The sequence below is a fragment of the Carcharodon carcharias genome, chromosome 9 (genome assembly GCF_017639515.1).
Source record: "Carcharodon carcharias isolate sCarCar2 chromosome 9, sCarCar2.pri, whole genome shotgun sequence".
Lineage (NCBI taxonomy): Eukaryota > Metazoa > Chordata > Chondrichthyes > Lamniformes > Lamnidae > Carcharodon > Carcharodon carcharias.
Genome location: NC_054475.1, coordinates 1,802,975 through 1,821,621, shown reverse-complemented (window position 1 = coordinate 1,821,621; position 18,647 = coordinate 1,802,975). Strand labels below are relative to the sequence as shown.

At 41.7% G+C, this 18,647-nt stretch overlaps 1 protein-coding gene across 1 annotated transcript in view; it reads right to left on the bottom strand.

Annotated features, from left to right (window-relative positions):
* Positions 1-5,429: 5,429 nt before the first annotated feature.
* zgc:113307 (uncharacterized protein LOC553753 homolog) overlaps positions 5,430-18,647 on the bottom strand; it is a 52,424-nt gene continuing 39,206 nt past the window's right edge. Inside the window, exon 6 of the mRNA XM_041195294.1 lies at positions 5,430-5,581. Coding sequence (XP_041051228.1) covers positions 5,430-5,581 — 152 coding nt within the window. The remainder of the gene's footprint in view (positions 5,582-18,647) is intronic.

The following is an 18,647-nucleotide window of genomic DNA, read 5'->3' as shown; positions in this document are numbered from 1 at the left end:
GGTTAAGAATGGAAACTACGAACTGTAGCTGTTAGTCAAACACTTGTAAGTCTTTTTTTTAGAAAAATCTACCTTTGAAGCAATGAAAGGGAAATAAAATGAATTCTCCCAGTGGACGTATTGAGGTTTAGCCACTGAACACTGAGGCCGGAATTTTCCAGCACTTCACACCGATGGATCTTCCAGTCTCGCTGATATGAATGGAGATTTCACCGGCCCCACCGTGGGAGGGGAGGGGGGTCCTGTCATGGAGGTGCTGGAAAATTCTGGCCTGAGAGTGCATTATCTGGAGGAAATAAAGGAGTTTAAAATGGAATAATCAGCAAAAAGAGTGGAAAGTGTTTGATAATAGGTCTAGGACCACATTGACATGAAGTATGAACAAAGTGGGTAGAGTTGATATGGCTCTAGAGAATTTCTGGTTTAATGGGAAATGAGTCAGAGGGTAAGCCATCAACTCCAGGAAGGAGTAATTTGAAAATGAAGCAAAAGGCCACGAACACAGATTTTCTAGGAGGCTATTTGATGGTAGCTTGTTATGAATTGTATAACTATGCAAAGACTGGAAATATCCAACGTAAATGATAATTTACAAGTGTTTAAGAACAGGGGTGTAATATCCTTCATGGGCAATAACTCACCAGTGCAACAGCCAAGCTGGGAACAACAGCAATGGAACGATATATGGGCTGAGTTCTGAATGTGCCCTTTCTGTTGTCAAGCAAACTTTGATGGCACTGTCGTGACAGATTAGAAAAATGGCCAGCATTATTTTCTCAGTATTTTGTTTCTACCTTATCCCCTCAAAGAATCTCTCTTCCATGTGCTCGTCATTAGCTACAAAAATAGACAGCCCATTCTGACCCAGGACCTCTGCCCATTTCACTGTCTGTCTCATGTGCACTAGAGTAGGCTGATCTTGCTGTTTATTTTCTCTATCTTTCCTCTCTCTGTGAAAACTCCTCTATTTCTCTTTAACACCTCAACTGAAGCCATGGGTGGATGTTGCAACCTAAAACTATACAGGACAGAATGTTGGTGGCTTTATTTGACACTGCTCTTACAATGCAAGTTTAAAATGGTATGACGTCAATTCATTCAAAATACCCCACAAACATATCCCCTAATTTCCCAGCATTGTATATTCCCATCTACCTTTCATTAATGTCACCATTTTCAAATCGGTAGCACCTTTGATTGTCCGAATCTACATTATTCAGTGATTCATACCTAACCATGTAAATAATTAACAATGACTTCCTTGAGGGGACAAGGTGGCACAATAAGTTGAAACTTCTGTTGTTTCTGCTTTGGAATGATGTCAAATCCACTGAAGACTGAGGCATGTTTCTTTCCCTTGTGGCTATAAGATTTCTAGTTGAAAATGAGCTGGCATTCCAATTCTAATTTCAGGGTTATCTGAAGTGGAAAATAGAAATGTCACGAGTGTAGTTGGAAGTACTTTTTCTGGAATTTTGTTTAAGCCACTGTGGAAAGGAAATGTGTTTTGCATTTGGCCTATGGCTTAAGAACCAGCTTCTGTTTTGCACCAGATCCCTAAAATAAAGAAGTGTTTTGTTCTGCAACAACGACATTTCTCATTTTGACAAAGGCAAAAATATCCTCTGGGCCTCTTTTCCTCCATTGGCAGAAGTTTGGAGCCAATCCCACCAATACTGTCAAAGTTATGGTGGGAGAGGGAAAAACCATGAGCAACTTCACCCCAAGGTCACTTTTAAAAAAAGGCTTAATTTGATGAAGAGCACTTCAAAAGGTTGTTTTGTGCCATGATTTTCTGAAACAGAATGCAACTATCTACAGATCATACGGCTGACAGAAGTTTACAGGCTAAAGCTCTGCCTAGGCTGGCATTTGAAATGCATTGATAAAAACAAAAAAACTGCGGATGCTGGAAATCCAAAACACAAACAGAATTACCTGGAAAAACTCAGTAGGTCTGGCAGCATCGGCGGAGAGGGACACAGTTGACGTTTTGAGTCCTTATGACCCTTCAACAGAACTGAGTAAAATTAGAAGAGGGGTGAAATATAAGCTAGTTTAAGGTGGGGTGGGGGTGGGGGGAGAGAGGTTTGGGGGGGTGGGGTGGTTGTAGGGACAAGCAAGCAGTGATAGGAGCAGATAATCAAAAGATGTCACAGACAAAAGAACAAAGAGGTGTTGAAGGTGGTGATATTATTTAAACAAATGTGCTAATTAAGAATTGATGGCAGGACACTCAAGGTACAGCTTTAGTGGGGGTGGGGTGAAATAAGACTAACAAGGAGTAAAAGGTATAGATTTAAAAATAATGGAAATAGGTGGGAAAAGAAAAATCTACATAAATTATTGGAAAAAACAAAAGGGAGGGGGAAGAAATGGAAAGGGGGTGGGGATGGAGGAGGGAGTTCAAGATCTAAAGTTGTTGAATTCAATATTCAGTCTGGAAGGCTGTAAAGTGCCTAGTCGGAAGATGAGGTGCTGTTCCTCCAGTTTGCATTGAGCTTCACTGGAACAATGCAGCAAACCAAGGACAGACCAGGACAAGGACATTTGAATTGCATTCTTTGTTTTGGTGACTGCATTTTTCAAAGCCCATCCTTACAACCAAGGGGAGTAAATGAACAGTGCTTCTGCCAGTCAACAGCTGTCATTCAGTTGTATAATTGATCTTGGAAGTATTACCTAGTCACTGAAAAATGATTTTGCTGACTGTAATCTGCTTTGAATGATTACTGGGGAACAGAAGACTTGATGAATAAAGGAGCTGATCTTTATATATCTTCCAACTCATTGTACAGTTCACCAACACAAGTACTTGAATTAGGGTGATTTGTTTTTACTGCTGTTACAAATTCAAATTAGAAGTCTTGATTATATATATGGATACAACAATTAGTCATATGTCATAGCATTGGATCGTTTGGGCTCTTAAGATACAAGCCGCATATTCACAACACATTTGTTAGATAGTTTAAGTGTAACACCACAAATAATCTCTCTGGAATGTCTGTTGCATTTCAAACATCACACTTCAAAGTATCAATGTGGTACTAAAATTGTTATCCTGTTTTTGTTTCTAACCTGAAGCCAGAGATTTCCAAACCCCTTCAAATTGGCAAATTGCCCTCACCAAGTAACATTTCAATCCTAATATAAAATACTGCAGAGGCTGGTAATCGGAAATAAAAGCAGAAAATGCTGGAAATACCCAGCAGGTCTGGTAGCAGCTATGGAGTTGGAACTGAGTTAATGTTTCAGGCCAAGACTTGCTGGGTATTTTCAGCATTTGCTTCAAGGGAGCATGTAGACATGCTGAACTTGGATTTCCAGAAGGCATTTGATAAGGTGCCACATCAAAGATTATTACAGAAAATAAAAGTGCATGATGTAGGGGTAACATATTAGCTCAGATAGAAGATTGGCTGGCTGACAGAAAGCAGAGAGTATGCATAAATGGGTCTTTTTCGGATTTGCAGGATGTGACGAGTGGAGGGGTCTGCAGGGGTCTGTACTGGGACCTCAACTTTTTATAATTTACATCAATGTCTTAGATGAGAGGAGTGAAGACATGGTAGCTAAATTTGCAGATGACCCAAAGATAGGTAGGAAAGCATGTTGCAAAGAGGACATGAGGAGGTTACAGATGGATATAGATTGGTTGAGTGAGTGGACAAAGATCTGGCAAATGGAGTTTATTGTGGGAAAATGTAAAGTTGTTTGGCAGGAAGAACAAAAAAGCAGAGTATTACTTAAATGGAGCACAGCTGCATAATTCTGAGGTGCCAAGGGATCTAGGTGTTCTAGTACATGAGTCACAAAAAGTTAGTATGCAGGTATAGCAACTAATTAAGAAGGCTAATAGAATGCTATCCTTTATTATGAGAGGGATTGAACATAAAAAGTAAGGATGTTATGCTTCAGTTACACAGGGCATTGGTGAGACCGCACCTTGAATACTGTGTGCAGTTTTGGTCTCCTTATTTAAGGAAGGATGTAAATGCATTAGAGGCGGTTCACTATCTCATTCAAAGGAGGTTCACTAGATTGATACCTGGAGTGAGTGGGTTGTTTAATGAGAAAGGTTTGGACAGACTGGGCTTGTTTCCACTGGAGTTTAGAAGAGTGAGGGGTGATTTGATTGATGCAGGATCCTGATCGGCTTTGACAAGGTGGACCTCAGTCTTTGTTTAGTTAATTATATTGAGCAATTACATTTAGTGACTTTAAAAGGGCAGACAAGTTTAGCAACAGCAGAATAATACATTATGCATTATATGGTTTAAAGCTCCCATCATTTTAAAGTAGCATATGATCGGTCATGAGCAACCCAAGGCATTCCTTGAGTTTTGACTGAATGCAGATGAAGAAAAGATCTAAATCAATTGATTGATAAATTTCTACTTAATATTGAAGACCAACTTTTCTGAGTTATGGATGCATTACCTAAAATTATAATAGAAACAGTTTCAATAGTAATTTTCAAAAGGGAATTGCATATAGTAAAAAAGCAGAGAAGTGGAACTGATTATTAGCTCTTTCAAAATCTTACCAAAAACAACTGGTCACAGGTCCTTCTTCTATGCCCTACAATTCTACTATTTTTGACAATTCATTACAAACCAAATATCCAGTGAATGAATGTGCCTGATTACATGTAGGGCATCCTTCATGTGAATATCACACCCTCAAGAGCCATCTAACCCACTGTAAATTTGGGGATCTGATATAGGTGTTTATTTTAGTTTCCTCACTTTCATAAACTACTATTCCACCTCTGGGAGAGAAGAGAAAATTCTTTCATTGGCATATAACATAAACTTGTGTTAAACTCAATGGCTCACAATACTCTTGCGCACTTCAAATTGCACGTTTGCTTTTGAAAAGCTGCAAGTGTTAATGATGAGGAGTCAATCAGGTCAGATCTGCTGGGCCCAGGGCCGGGATTTTCCAGCCGTCTTGTGGTGGGATCCACCGCGGGGAGCATGGCGACACAGCCAAAAGCCCATTGACTTTCAGCAGTACTGGACGTTCCTGGTGACAGGCGGGGCTAGAAGATCCCGCCCCATATTCCCTGCCACAAAAGTGCTTAGAAATACTGGAAATCTGAAGTAAGTACAGAAAATGCTATAATTATGCAGCAAGTCAGTCAACTGCTGAAAGAGACAAGTTAACTTAACTTTTCTGGGACCCAGCGATTACATTTTTTGCTTTTATTTCTGACCTGATCTGTCAATCCTCTGGGTGAACCATGTGATGTAATTTTTGGGATGTTACCTAGCTGTGTCAGAAGGTGCAGTGCAAGGATCAGGCCAATTATATGCAAACATTCACAATATCAGAGAATACAGTAACAAGAGGCTCTTACAATACTCCATATTACATATAGACAGTTACGTTTCCAGCCAAGTCCGTGGTGTTTTGCAGTCAGCCTACACAATAATTTTAGTGATGGCTCTTAAACACCACATCCAGTCACTGGGAATTTGGCTGTAGGTTAGTTTGTTCCCATCCAACCGGAGAATCCTCAACTGAGAATAATCCATCGGGCTTCCTTTGCGACAGAAACTGGTCATGTTAAACTCTGCATGAAAGAACATAGGAGAGATTACTATGAACAGCAAAGAACCGATTTGTCAAACCTGATTCTTACAGAAATCCATAAGGATGATGTTACCAATAGATGAGAGAGAAACTGAACTTGTTTATCCTCTTCCTGTCTGCCCATAAGCAGAGGTGTCTTTGAATTATTTTTAAAGTAAGCTTTGTCCCACTGTGTAGGACAAGTATTCAAGAGAAAATATTGTGTGCTTGTGATAAAGGGACAGCAATAATCGTGGGTGATTTTAATCTACACATAAACTGGAAAAATCAGATTGGCAGTAAAAGCCTGGATGAGGAATTCTTAGAATGCTTTTGAGGTAGTTTCTTAAAGCAACATGTTCTGGAACCAACCAGAGAGCAGGTTATATTAGGCTTGGTATTGTGTAACGTGACAGGATTAATTAATGATCTCAGACTAGGTAGCAGCGACCACAATATGATTGAATTTTACATCTATTTGAAAGGGAGAAGAGTGGGTCTAAGACTAGTATCTTAAACTTAAATAAGGGCAACTTAGTGGGGATGAAAGCTGAGCTAGCTGAAGTGAACTGGGAAACTAGGCCAGAGGATAGATTAATAGAAAAGCAGTGGCAAACATTTAAGGTGATATTTCAGAGTATTCGGCATAAGTACATTCCTATTTTAAAGAAAAAGTCTAAGGGGAGGACCCACCATCCGTGGTTAACTAAAGAAGCTAAGGAAAGCACCAAACTTAAGGAAAAGGCATACAACATCGCAAAGATGAGTAGCAGGACAAATGACTGGACAGGATATAAAGAACTGCAGAAAGTGACTAAAAGGTTAATCGGAGGCAGCATTTTCCCATCAGTGAGCAGGGGGGAGGGCCCGCTCGCCGACATCTAACATGATGGGCGATGATGTCGGGCGAGTGTCCTGACGTTACCACACGTCATTCAGATATACAGTTCGGAGGGCGTGCAGCTGACCTGTTAAAAAGGCCGGTTAAAATTAATTCAAGTGATTAACTGAGCTGCTGGTCCAACCTTAAGGTTTGCAGGTATTTAAAAAGGAAAATAGCAAGTAACATGAGTGTTGGTCCTCTAGAGAGTGACAGTGGGGAGTTAATATTAGATAAAAAGGAAATGGTGGAAGAAATGAACAAATACTTTACTTCTGCGTTTACTATAGATGATTACAAAAAACATTCCAGTAATAGCTGCAAATCAGCAGGTGAAAGGGAGAGAGGAACTTGGTGAAATTGAAACCACTAGGGAAATAGTACTGAGCAACTTGATGGAGCTGTGGGCTGGCAAGTCTCCGGGTCCCAATGGACTACACCCTAGGGTCTTAACAGAGGTGACTAATGAGGCAGCTGGTGGTAATTTTCCAAAATTGGCTAGATTCTGGAAAGGTTCCATAATTAGCACAAATAACCCCTCTATTCAAGAAGGGAGGGAGGCAGAAAACAGGAAACTATAGGCCAGTTAGCTTGACGTCTGTCGTGGGGAAGGTGTTAGAATCGATCATTAAGGAGGTTATAGCTGGGCACTTAGAGCTCAAGGCAATTGGAAAGAGTCAGCACGGTTTTGTGAAAAGAAAATCATGTTTAACCAATTTATTGGAGTTTTTTGAAAGAGTAACATGCGTAGTGGATAAAGTGGAGGCTGTAGACGTTCTGTAATTGGATTTCCAGAAGGCATTTGATAAGGTGACACACCAAAGAAAATAGAAAGTGCATTGTATAGGGGTAACATATTAGCATGGATAGAAGATTGGCTGGCTGGCAGAAAGCAGAGAGTGTGTATAAATGGGTCTTTTTCGAATTGGCAGGATGTGATGAGTAGAGTCCCATAGGGGTCTTTGCTGGGGCTTCAACCTTTTATGATTTACATCAATGATTTAGAAGAGGGGAGTGAAGATATGGTAGCTAAACAAAGATAGGTAGGAAGGTATGTTTGAAGAGGACATGAGGAGGATGCAGATGGATATAAATAGGTTGGGTGAATGGGCAAAGATCTGGCAAATGGACTGTAAAGTGGGAAAACGTGAAGCTGTTCACTTTGGCAGGAAGTAAAAAAGCAGAATATTACTTAAATGGGGAACGGCTACATAATTCTGAGGTGCAGAGGGATCTAGGTGTTCTAGTACATGGGGAGAATTTTCACGTCGGTGTGTGGGGGTGGAGCCCACACGCCGAGGCTTAAAACGATGCACGGTGATGTTGGGAATGCAGACCAACATCAATGCGCGTCACTCAGATCTTCCGTTCGGTGAGCAGTGCCGGAGGCAGCTGTGTGCCCGCCGAACTGTCAAAGGCCAGTTACGGCCACTAATAAATCAATTAAACTAACTCTCAATGCTGCCCGTCCATCCTTAAGGTTGGCGGGCAGGTGAAAAGCCCAGGCGGCTTTTGCATTTTTCATGAAACCTCCTCATTAAGCTTTTAGTAAATTAATAAATTTTGCTCATTTCATAAACATGTCCCAACACTGTCACATGTGTAAATGATTTTTAATTTTCCTTATTGAAAATTCTCAATATGAAGTAAATTCCCTGAGGCACGGACGATGCCTGAGGGAGATTTCTGTGCTCTTTCATGCGTTAATTGGCCCGCCCATGTAAAATAGGGGTGCGCAGCCGATCACAGAAGAAGATTCTTCCCCATGAGTCACAAAAAGTTAGTGTGCAGGTAGAGCAAATAATAAAGACGTCTAATGGAATGCTATCCTTTATTACGAGAGGAATTGAACATGAAAGTGTGAGTGTTATGCTTCAGTTATACAGGGCATTGGTGAGACCGCATCTCGAATACTGTGGGCAGTTTTGGTCTCCTTATTTACGGAAGGATGTAAATGTATTGGAGACAGTTCAGAGGAGGTTTACTAGATTGATACCTGGAATGAGTGGTTGTCTTATGAGGAAAGTTTGGACAGTCTGGGCTTGTTCCCACTGGAGTTTTGAAGGGTAAGGGATGATTTGATTGAAGTATACAAGACCCTGAACGGCCTTGACAAGGTGGATGTGGAAAGGATGTTTCCTCTTGTGGGTGAGTCCAGAACTAGGGGGCATGGTTTAAAATAAGGGGCCGTCCTCTTAGGACAGAGTTGAGGAGAAATTATTTCTCTCAGAGGGTTGTGTGACTTTGGAACGCTCTGCCTCAGAAGGTGGTGAAGCCGGGGCCATTGAATATTTTTAAGGCAGAGGTAGATAGATTCTTGTTAGGCAAAAGAATCAAAGGTTATCAGGGTTAGATGGGAATGTGGAAATCGAAACACAAGAAGATCAGTCATGATCTTATTGAATGGTGGACCAGGCTCGAGGGGCTGAATGGTCTACTCCTGTCCCTATTTCTTATGTTCTTATGTGGCATGCTTCCCCCAAACCCTCAGTTTGTGTGATCCAGTTTAATAATAACTCTCAACAAACCTGTGATGTGATTAACTCAGAAGGTTAGCTTATTCACATTTAAACCTGGGGGTTAGTGTTTTCAACCTCACATACACACACACACACACACACACACACATACAGTCATGAAGAGATATTAATGTCTCTAAATGTTATTGGAAATTATTTTTTAAAGTAGCGTTCTAGTGGGGTCCATGCCTATGTGGTGTCAGTGTGTGTCTTAATTGGATTAAAGCCAGCTAATCTGGGTGCTTTGATGTATAGTAGTTTTGAGATGTTAATTAGATAAATATAAGGAGGGTAGAAGGTAAAGTGTAAATTTGCATTTGTTAAAAGAAACCATTCAAGACTATGGGTGAAATCTTACACCTAGCTAGAAGATACCAAGCAAAGTGTTTTTTTTTTCAGTTTACTAATAAAATTGGTGTGATGGAAGGGTGTCATTGTTAGAAGAGGTAAAGTTAAAAGCCCAGTGATCCAATGGAAAATTTACATTCAAAGAGAAAGATATACATAAAGGAGAAAGGAGATTGTGTGTAAGGCAGAGGCGTTTTAACCAGAGCTGAAAGGAACTCACTTTGAATGCAACTGTCCAGGGTGGGGAAAGGGGTCTCTTTAAATCTATGAGATTTATTGTTGCCTTAACGGGGGTATAATTGAGAGTCAGATTAATTAGGGGATTTTTGTAGTTATTATAGTAGTAATTTTTTAGTCATATGTATGTGCTTGCAATCTTTCTTGTATTAATACATGTTTAATTTAGTTTTATAAAAAAACATCTTGGGACTCGGTGGTCTTATTACTGAATTCAAAGGCTGGATCTCAAAACATACAAATTGAAAAAATGGGTTATGACAGTTGTTTCAAGTTTCCCTCCAGGATTTGAGCAACTCAGTCCTTCCCATCAGCTGTGTCATAATACACTCAAACACACACACAGATAGTAAGGGAACATAGAAAAGAGGAAGATTTACAATTGTGTGTAACAATAATAAAAACCACAGAAATGCATATTAGTTCATGTGATTTCCAGGGTCCAAGAGGTCAAAGTCCAGAGGTCATTTCCCTTGTGGTGGAGTTCAGTCCAGGTGAGTTTCTGGTTGGAGACAGTAATATGAGGGTCCTTGGAATTAATAACAATGCATCATAAAGGAGTTTCTGTGCTTAGACTGCTTGGCAGGCGATAATCAGAGACTTTTAAAATCAAACAGGCTTGAAGGAGTTGGGAGATGATGGCCAGCTGCTTGGTCAACCGGAAGCTGTTGGAATTCTTTCCAGTTGGTGTTAAAGCAGCAGTCTGAGCTGTGAGGCTAGAAATGTAATATCAAAATGATCCAAAAGGTTAGAAGCATAGGGTCATGAGATGTGGCCCATTAATGAGTTAATTGCAGCCTCGCAAGCAGTTTCTGTGCTTCTGGCCAAAATCTATTGTTTTCCTTAGGAATGAAATGGTGGCAGTTAACACTTTTCCAGTAGAATGAGTTTCTCTGTTTTTGTTATCACCCTGGCTGGGGGAGTCAGTTCATCTGTTGGTCATCTAGTCATTAGTAGGCAGATTCAGTTAAGAGTGAAGGAAGCGAGAGGAATATTGTGATGGGAGGACCCTGTTTGCCCTGATTTTTATCAGCAAATATTGTCCTGACTGTCTGTCAGCCTGTAAATGGCATTGATCCAGTTCTGCAACTTCTGCAGCTGGGACCTGCTGTTCTTGTGAGAGTTTCTATTCATTGTATGCAATGGATAGCATTAGTGCCGGGGGGGCACTGGGGATCGGAAAGATATCTAAACTGAGATAAAATCAACCCTTTCAGAACCAAGTAAAAGATTCCATGGCACTATTCAAAGGAGAGCCTGGTGCCCCAACTAATATTTATCCCTCACCAAAGCTAAAAAACATCTAAGTTATAACGACATTGCCGCTTGTGGGGTATTGCTGTCCACGTGTTGGCTGTTTCCTACTTCACAACAGTGACTACACCTCAAATATACTTCATTGGCTGTAAAGCTCTCTGTGATTTCCTGAGGTTGTAAAAGGTGTTATATAAATGCAAGTTATTTCTCCTTGCCCATTAGCAGCTGAACTTTGACAGCAACAGTATTGAGGGACCAGAGGAGACAGGATGTGACGGGAGAGAGATGAGTGGCGCAGGTAGTGAGAAAGGGCCTAGGCTGGAATCATTTTGTCAGTGAATTCTAACCAAGTGTTTACCTCCCAAAATGCTGTCAGCATAAAAACTGGCAATCAACGCCTCTGCAGCATGAGTCAGTTCAGGAGAGAGGGACAGATACTTTGTCGAAAGATAAAATTGAACACCCTTTTGTAAAGTTTCTGAGAAAGGGATCTTCAGGCATAATTCTCAGCAAACAAACAAATTCTCTGCATATAGAAATAAATCATTACGATTTGATAGCCATTATGGAGACTGGCTGCAGGAGGACATGGATTGGGACCTGGATATTGAAAAGTACAGAATATTTAAGAAGGACAGGAAGTGATAAAGGTGAAGGGGTGGCTCTGTTAGTTAATGGTGGTATTAGCACAATAGAGAGGGATGACCTAAGTTCAGGAAACCAGGGTGTGGAAATGATTTAGGCAGAGATGAGAAATGGTAAAGGCAAAAAGTCACTTGTGGGAGTTGTGTACAGACCCCCTAATAGTAACCATGTGATAGGGTTGAGCATAAAGGAAGAAATAACTGGAGCTTGTCAGGAAGTCATGGTGATAATCATGGGAGATTTTAATATACATATAGACTGGAAAAGTCAGATGGCAAAGGTAGTCTGGATGAGGAGTACACTGAATGTTTTTGGGATAGTTTCTTAGAACAGCATGTTCTGGAGGTACCCAGAGAGCAGGCTATACTGGACCTGGTATTGTGCAATGAGATGGGAGTAATTAATGATCTCATAGTGAAGATGCCCCTAGGAAGCAGTGACCATAATATGATTAAATTTTACATTCAGTTTGAGGGAGAGAAGAGTGGGTATGAGACTAAGTTTTTAAACTTAAATAAGGGTAATTATGAGGGCATGAAAGCTAAGCTGGCTAAAGTGAATTGGAAAACTAGGTTAAGGGATGGGTCAATAGAGATGCATTGGCTAACATTTAAGGGGATATTTCAGAATACACAGAATACATACATTCCAACAAATAGGAAAATGTCCAAGGGACAGACACACCATTCGTGGTTAACTAGAAAGGTTAAAGGTAGTATCAATCTTAAAGATAAAGGGGAGAGTTTTCTCCTGTCGGGGATGCTGGGCATGAGCGGATGTGCAGCCAATCACCACCCACGATCAGCTGGGCGCTGCCATTTTACCTGGGAGGGCCAATTAAGGCCCGCCCAGTGTGACGCACACCCGGAAGTGCTGAGCCCTCCCTGTGCGTTGGGGGGAGGAGGCTGAGTGGGGGCCTACATGCAGAAAAGTGCAGAAATCTCCCTGAGGCACAGAGCTGCCTCGGTGGGGGAGGGGTGGTGGGTGGTGGGGGGGGGGGGGGGTTAATTTTATTATTAAAAATTTAAATACAGAAAGAAAAAAAATTTTAAGACATGTATCCTTATGTGACAGTGTCACATGAACTGGGACATCCCTATGAATTTTATTAAAAATTTTGATTGAAGTTTAAAAACCTTCATGAAACCTCAGCCTGCCTGTGGCCCTGCCACCATTTTAAGTGGGCGGTCCAATTAAGGCCCGCTCAGCGGCCTGCCCAATGGGGAGCGCTGTGAGCTTCCTGTGCAGGGATGGGGGAGGGAATCCCCGTCTATCAAAGTGCACTTTTTTGGACATGTGCGCACTGCTCCCTGAGACGAAGTGCTGCCTCAGGGAGATTAGTGACAGGTTAAAAAACTCTAAAAATAGAAAAATAAAAACATTATCAACATGTTCCCCTCAAGTAACAATGTCACAATGAGATGGGACATGTTAATAAGAAGCACTGAAACTTTATTACGGTTTTTAAACACGGACATGAAACCTCATCCCACCCGAGGATGAGGTTTGATGTATCATCAGAAGCCGCTGGGGCTCCTGGCCTGCCCGCCAGCCTTCAGCTTGGACGGGCAGGTCTTTAATGATCTTAATTATCCTGATTCCGCTGATTTTGCTGTCCGCCCGCCTTCCTGAAGATTTAACTGGACCAGGATGACCTCAGGGGTTCCTCCCAACATCATCCCGTGTCATTTTCCCCTCAGTGAGCGGGCCCCGCCCCCAAATCACCGACGGGAAAATTCTGGTCACGATAAACGTGAAGGCCGCCAACATTAAGGTTGGACAGGCAGCTTTGTCAATTATTTAAATTGTTATTTAAATGGCCTTAATCGGCCTTTGACAATTCGGTGGGCGAGCGGCTGACTCCAGTGTGCGCCTGCCAAACTGAAGACCTGAATGACACGCGGTGATGTGGGGACACATGCCCAGCGTCACCGTGTGTAAATTTATGAGCCGGTGGGTGGGGCCAGCCCCCGGACACCAACCCGAAAATTTTGGCCAAAGAATATAATTGTACAAAGACAGGTGGCAGGTCAATAGATTGGACAGAATATCAGGAACAGCAAAGAATGACTAAAAGACTAATAAGGAGGGAAAAATTAGAGTGAAAGAAAAAGCTAGCCAGAAATATAAAAACAGATATTAAGGGTTTCTATAAACATTTTAGAAAGAAGAGTTAACAAAGTGAGCGTTGGTCCTAAAGAAAGTGGGTCTGGAGAATTGACAATGGAAAACAAGGAGATGGCAGATGAATTGAACAGGTATTTTGCATCAGTTTTCACTACTGGGGATATAAGTAACATCCCAGAAGCAGCTATAAACCAGGAAATGGAAGTGGGGAAGGAAGTCAGGAATCTTACAGTCACCAGGGAAGTGGTACCGAGTAAATTGTTGGAGCTGTGGCTGACAAGAGTTGGGGTCCTGATGGACTTCATCCTAGGGTCCTAAAGGAAGTGTCTAGTGAGATAGTTGATGCATTGGCTTTAATTTTCCAAACTTCCTTAGATTCAGGGGAAGGTCCCATGAGATTGGGAATTAGCAAATGTAACTCCATTATTCAAAAAGGGAGGGAGACAGAAAGCGGGAAACCACAGGCAAGTTAGCTTAACGTTTGTCATAGGGAAAATGTTAGAAGTTGCTATTAAAGAAGTTACAGCAGGGCACTTGGATAAGCCCAAGGTCATCAAACAGAGTCAACATAGTTTTGTGAAAGGGAAATCATGGGCTGCATTTTCCAGTCGGCGAGCAGGGCTGGAGCTTACATCCCGAAGTCACCCCGCGTCATTTAGGTTTTCAGTTCGGTGGGCACACAGCTGAATCGGCTGCGCATCCGCCGAACTGTCAAAGGCCTATTAAGGCCAGTTAACGAGCAATTAAAACAATTAATTGAGTTGCCCATCCAACCTTAAGGTTGGCAGCCTTCAGATAAAACATGAAACCTCATCCACGGGTGGGATGAGATTTCATGAGGGTTTTAAAATTTGTATAAAATATTTAGATAAAAGAAATCGACATGTCCCAGCTCTTGTGACAGTGTCACATGAGGGGAGATGTCAGGAATATTTTTTTCTGCCTTTGATGAACTTTTGAATCTTGAGCTGATCTCCCTGAGGCAGCGCTTTGCCATGTGTGAAAGAGCGCACTCCCAACTCAGGGAACCCCACCCCCTCCCACCGCCCGCACAGGGGGTGCACAGCGCTCACGCTGGGTGGGCCTTAATTAGCCTGCCCATGTAAAACAGCGGTGCGCCCCCAACCGGGGGCACCGATTGGGAAACCTCCCACTTGCACCCGCTCTCGTACAACCCCCGCCCCCCCCACCCCCTGACAGGGGGAGAATCCTGCCACATGTTTAACGAACTTATTGGAGTTCTTTGAGGAAGTAACATGTGCTGTGGGTAACATGTGCTGTACTTACATTTCCAGAAGGCATTTGATAAAGTGCCATGTCAAAGGCCATTGCAGAATATAAAAGCTTATAGTATAACATGAAACATATTCACATGGATAGAAGATTGGCTGGCTAACAGGAAGCCAAGAGTGGGCATAAATGGGTAATTTTCAAGTTGGCAAGATGTAACGGGTGGTGTGCCATGGGGATTAGTGCTGGGTCCTCAACTGTTTACAATTTATATAAATGGATGAAGAGATTGAAGGGATGGTTGCCAAATTTGCTCATGACACAAAAATAAGTAGGAAAGTAAGTTGTGAAGAGGTCATGAGGAGGCTATGAAAAGATATAGATAGGTTAAGGGAGTGGGCAAAGATCTAGCAAATGGAGTATAATGTGGGAAAATGTGAAATTGTCCATTTTGGTAGGAAGAATAAAAGAGAAGCATATTATCTAAATGGTGAGAGATTGCAGAACTCTGAGACGCAGAGAGATCTGGGGTCCTAGTGTATGAATCTCAAAAGGCTAGCATGCAGGTACAGCTGGTAATTAGGAAAGATGATAGAATGGTATCCTTTATTGCGAGGGGGATTGAATGCAAAAATAGGGAGGTTATGCTTCAATTGTATAGGGCACTAGTGAGACCACATCAGGAGTATTGTTACAGTATTGGTTACCTTATTTAAGGAAGGATGTAAATGTGTTGGAAGCAGTTCAGAGAAGGTTTACTAGATTAATACCTGGAATGGGCAGGTTGTCTTGTAAGGAAAGGCTGGAGAGGCTAGGGTTGTATCTGCTGGAGTTTAGAAGAGCAGGAGGTGATTTGATTGAAACATATAAGATTCTGAGGGGTCTTGACAGGGTGGATGTGGTTAGGATGTTTCCATTTGTGGTAGAATCTAGAACTAGGGGTCACTGTTTACAAACACGTGGTCATCCATTTAAAACAGAGATGAGCTGAAATTTTCTCACTCAGAGGGTTGTGAGTCTTTGGAATTCACTTCCTGAAAAGATGGGAAAGCAGAGTCTTTGAATATTTTTAAGGCAGAGGTGGATAGATTCTTGGTAAGCAAGTGGGTGATAGGTTACCGGCAGTACGTGGGATATAGATTTCAGGTTACTATCAGATCAGCCACAATCTTATTAAATAGCAGAGCAGACTCGAGGGGCTGAATGGCCTACTCCTGCTCCTTGTTCATATGTTCATAAAAGCATATCTTGGCAATTTGTGGGCATCATTGCTTGAGCATAGATCAATTTACTTCAAGGAAGCATCTGTATACTCTGCAATGCGAGGTTTATCAGTGACATCATGAAGAGTCTAACAATCCTGGAGAGTCTGCACATTGTTAGCTTTAGTTCTGGATTTTGTCTTTAACATTTTATTATGTTTACACTTAGTGCTTTTATAGAATTGAATCTAAATAGTTTACTCTTGTGAAACATTTGCTTTAAATGACTGGAGGATCAACATGTAATTCCATCCTTGTTCTTGACCCTTATCCAAGGAGCTTTGGTAATGAGGGCTTCAGTGTATTTGTTTTATGCCAACTACCTTGTGTCAAGTTATAACATCAAAATCAGGCAGCATTTGCTTAGTTGTATTAAACTCTTAGAAAGAAAAAACCTTCCATTTGTGAGGTAATAAATCTAAGATAGTCACTACTCAATCCAGTAAAGAATTCAAAAGAAACAACTTTACCATTCTTGGTTAGTATGCAGAACCTGTCACCATGGAGTAGATAAGGTGAATAACATAGATGCCCTTCAGACAAAGCTAGAAAAGAAATGAGGGAGAAAGGAATAAATGGTATTTGTTGATGGGTTGAGTTAAATTAGGTTGGGAGGAAACTTGTGTAGAACATAGACCAGTTGGGCTGGATGGTCTGTATCTGTGCTATGAGCACTCTCACCTCTGAGTCACAAGGTTGTGGGTTCAAGTCCCACTCTCTGCCATAATCTAGGCTAGTACTTCAGTGTAGTGCTGAAAGAGTGCTGTATTGTCAGAGGTGCCATCTTTTGGATGAAATATTAACCAAGGCCCTGTCTGTTTTTTAAGGTTTATTTGAAGGATTTCAGGGTACTATTTTGAAAGAGAGCAAGAGTGTTAGCCCTCGTATGCTGGACAATATTTATCTCTCAATCAACATCACAAAAATGGATTATCTGGTCATTATCAGTTTGCTGTGTGCAAATTGGCTGTGTTTCCTAAATTACATAAGTGACAACACTTCAAAAGCATTTAATTAACTGTAAAGTACTTTGAGACATCCTGAGAGCATGAAAGGTGCTATATAAATGCAAGACTTTTTCAATGTAGGAAAAAATGGCAAGTAATTTGCACATGGCAAGGTCCCATAAACAGAAATGAAATAAATGCCCAGATGACCTGTTTTAGTGATGTTTAGGGATAACTGTGGACCTGAACACTCCTGCTCTTCCCTCTATCACACCACAGGATTTTTCCTACACACATCTGTTTCTACATAAACTGTAAAATATTTCTATTGTTTTGTTTACAAGAAAGTTATCACCTGCGATAAATTAAATCCCTACAGTACACCAGTGACTAGAGTTCAAAGGTACTTTGTTGGCTGTAAAGCACTTTGAGACAACACAAGGTCACCAGGTGCTATAGAAATGCAAGTCCATCTTTCTTTGGTTGTGATGGAAATAACTGCAGTAATGCAGGAATAATCCAATCTCAGGAGTATGGCAATAAAATGGAATGGGCCTTTTAGCAGATAGACGAGAGCCTTAGGTGTATGGTAGTATCCCTCTATGCATAGAAAAAAAAACAAATAGAATACAATTAATGAGAGAAACATAATGCAGTTCTTGCTACATTCATATTGAGCTGTGGATCTCTCAGACTGCTGGATGCAATATGGGTTTCAGTCAGGTATTACCTCTGTCTCAAAATACAAATTTTCCCACCCAGGAGAGTGAATATATGCATGATAGGGACTAAAATGTAAATATTTAGAGAGAGAGAGACCACTGGTAAGTCATTTTACAGTGGGCAGAATTTTCTGCCTGTCAGCCTGACCCAATCTCCAGCGGGTGGGGAGACGATCCCCGCTGGAGAAGCGGGCCCCACCGCCATTTTAAGTGGGTGGGCCAATTAAGGCCCACCCAATGTGATGTCCGGCGGGAAGTGCTATGCGGGTGGGAGGGGGTGTTCCCCAAAAGCGAGAGTGTGCTCTTTAGCACATGCACACGATAGAGCGCACATTCTCCTGAGGCTAAGTGCAGTCTCAGGGAGATCGCTGACAGTTTTAAAAATATTAAAAATAGAAAAAAAAAATCCTTAACATGTCCCCCTCATGTGACAATGTCACATGAGATGGGACATGTTCACAATTTACATAATAAGTTTATTAAATATTTTTAAACCCTACATGAAACCTCATCCCGCCGCTGGATGAGGTTTGATGTGATTTATATTACCCGCCGGGGCTCCTGGCCTTCCCGCCAACCTCCTTTAATTGTATAATTGATCCTGTCAACGGCCTCAATTGGCCATTGACAGGTCGGCGGGCCCGCAGCTGATTTGGCTGTGCCCCCACCTTCCTGAAAATTTAAATGGGGTGCAGTGACTTCGGGGGTTCCCCCCAACATCATCCCATGAGCGGGCCCTGCCCCCTGCTCACTGACGGCAAAATTCAGCCCCGTGTCTTGGACAACAGGTTCAATGGATCTTGAAAAAGAAAGTCGAGGGATGACCTAATAGAGGTGTTTAAAATTATGAATGGTTTTGATAGAGTGAACGCAGGGAAAATATTTCCCCTTGA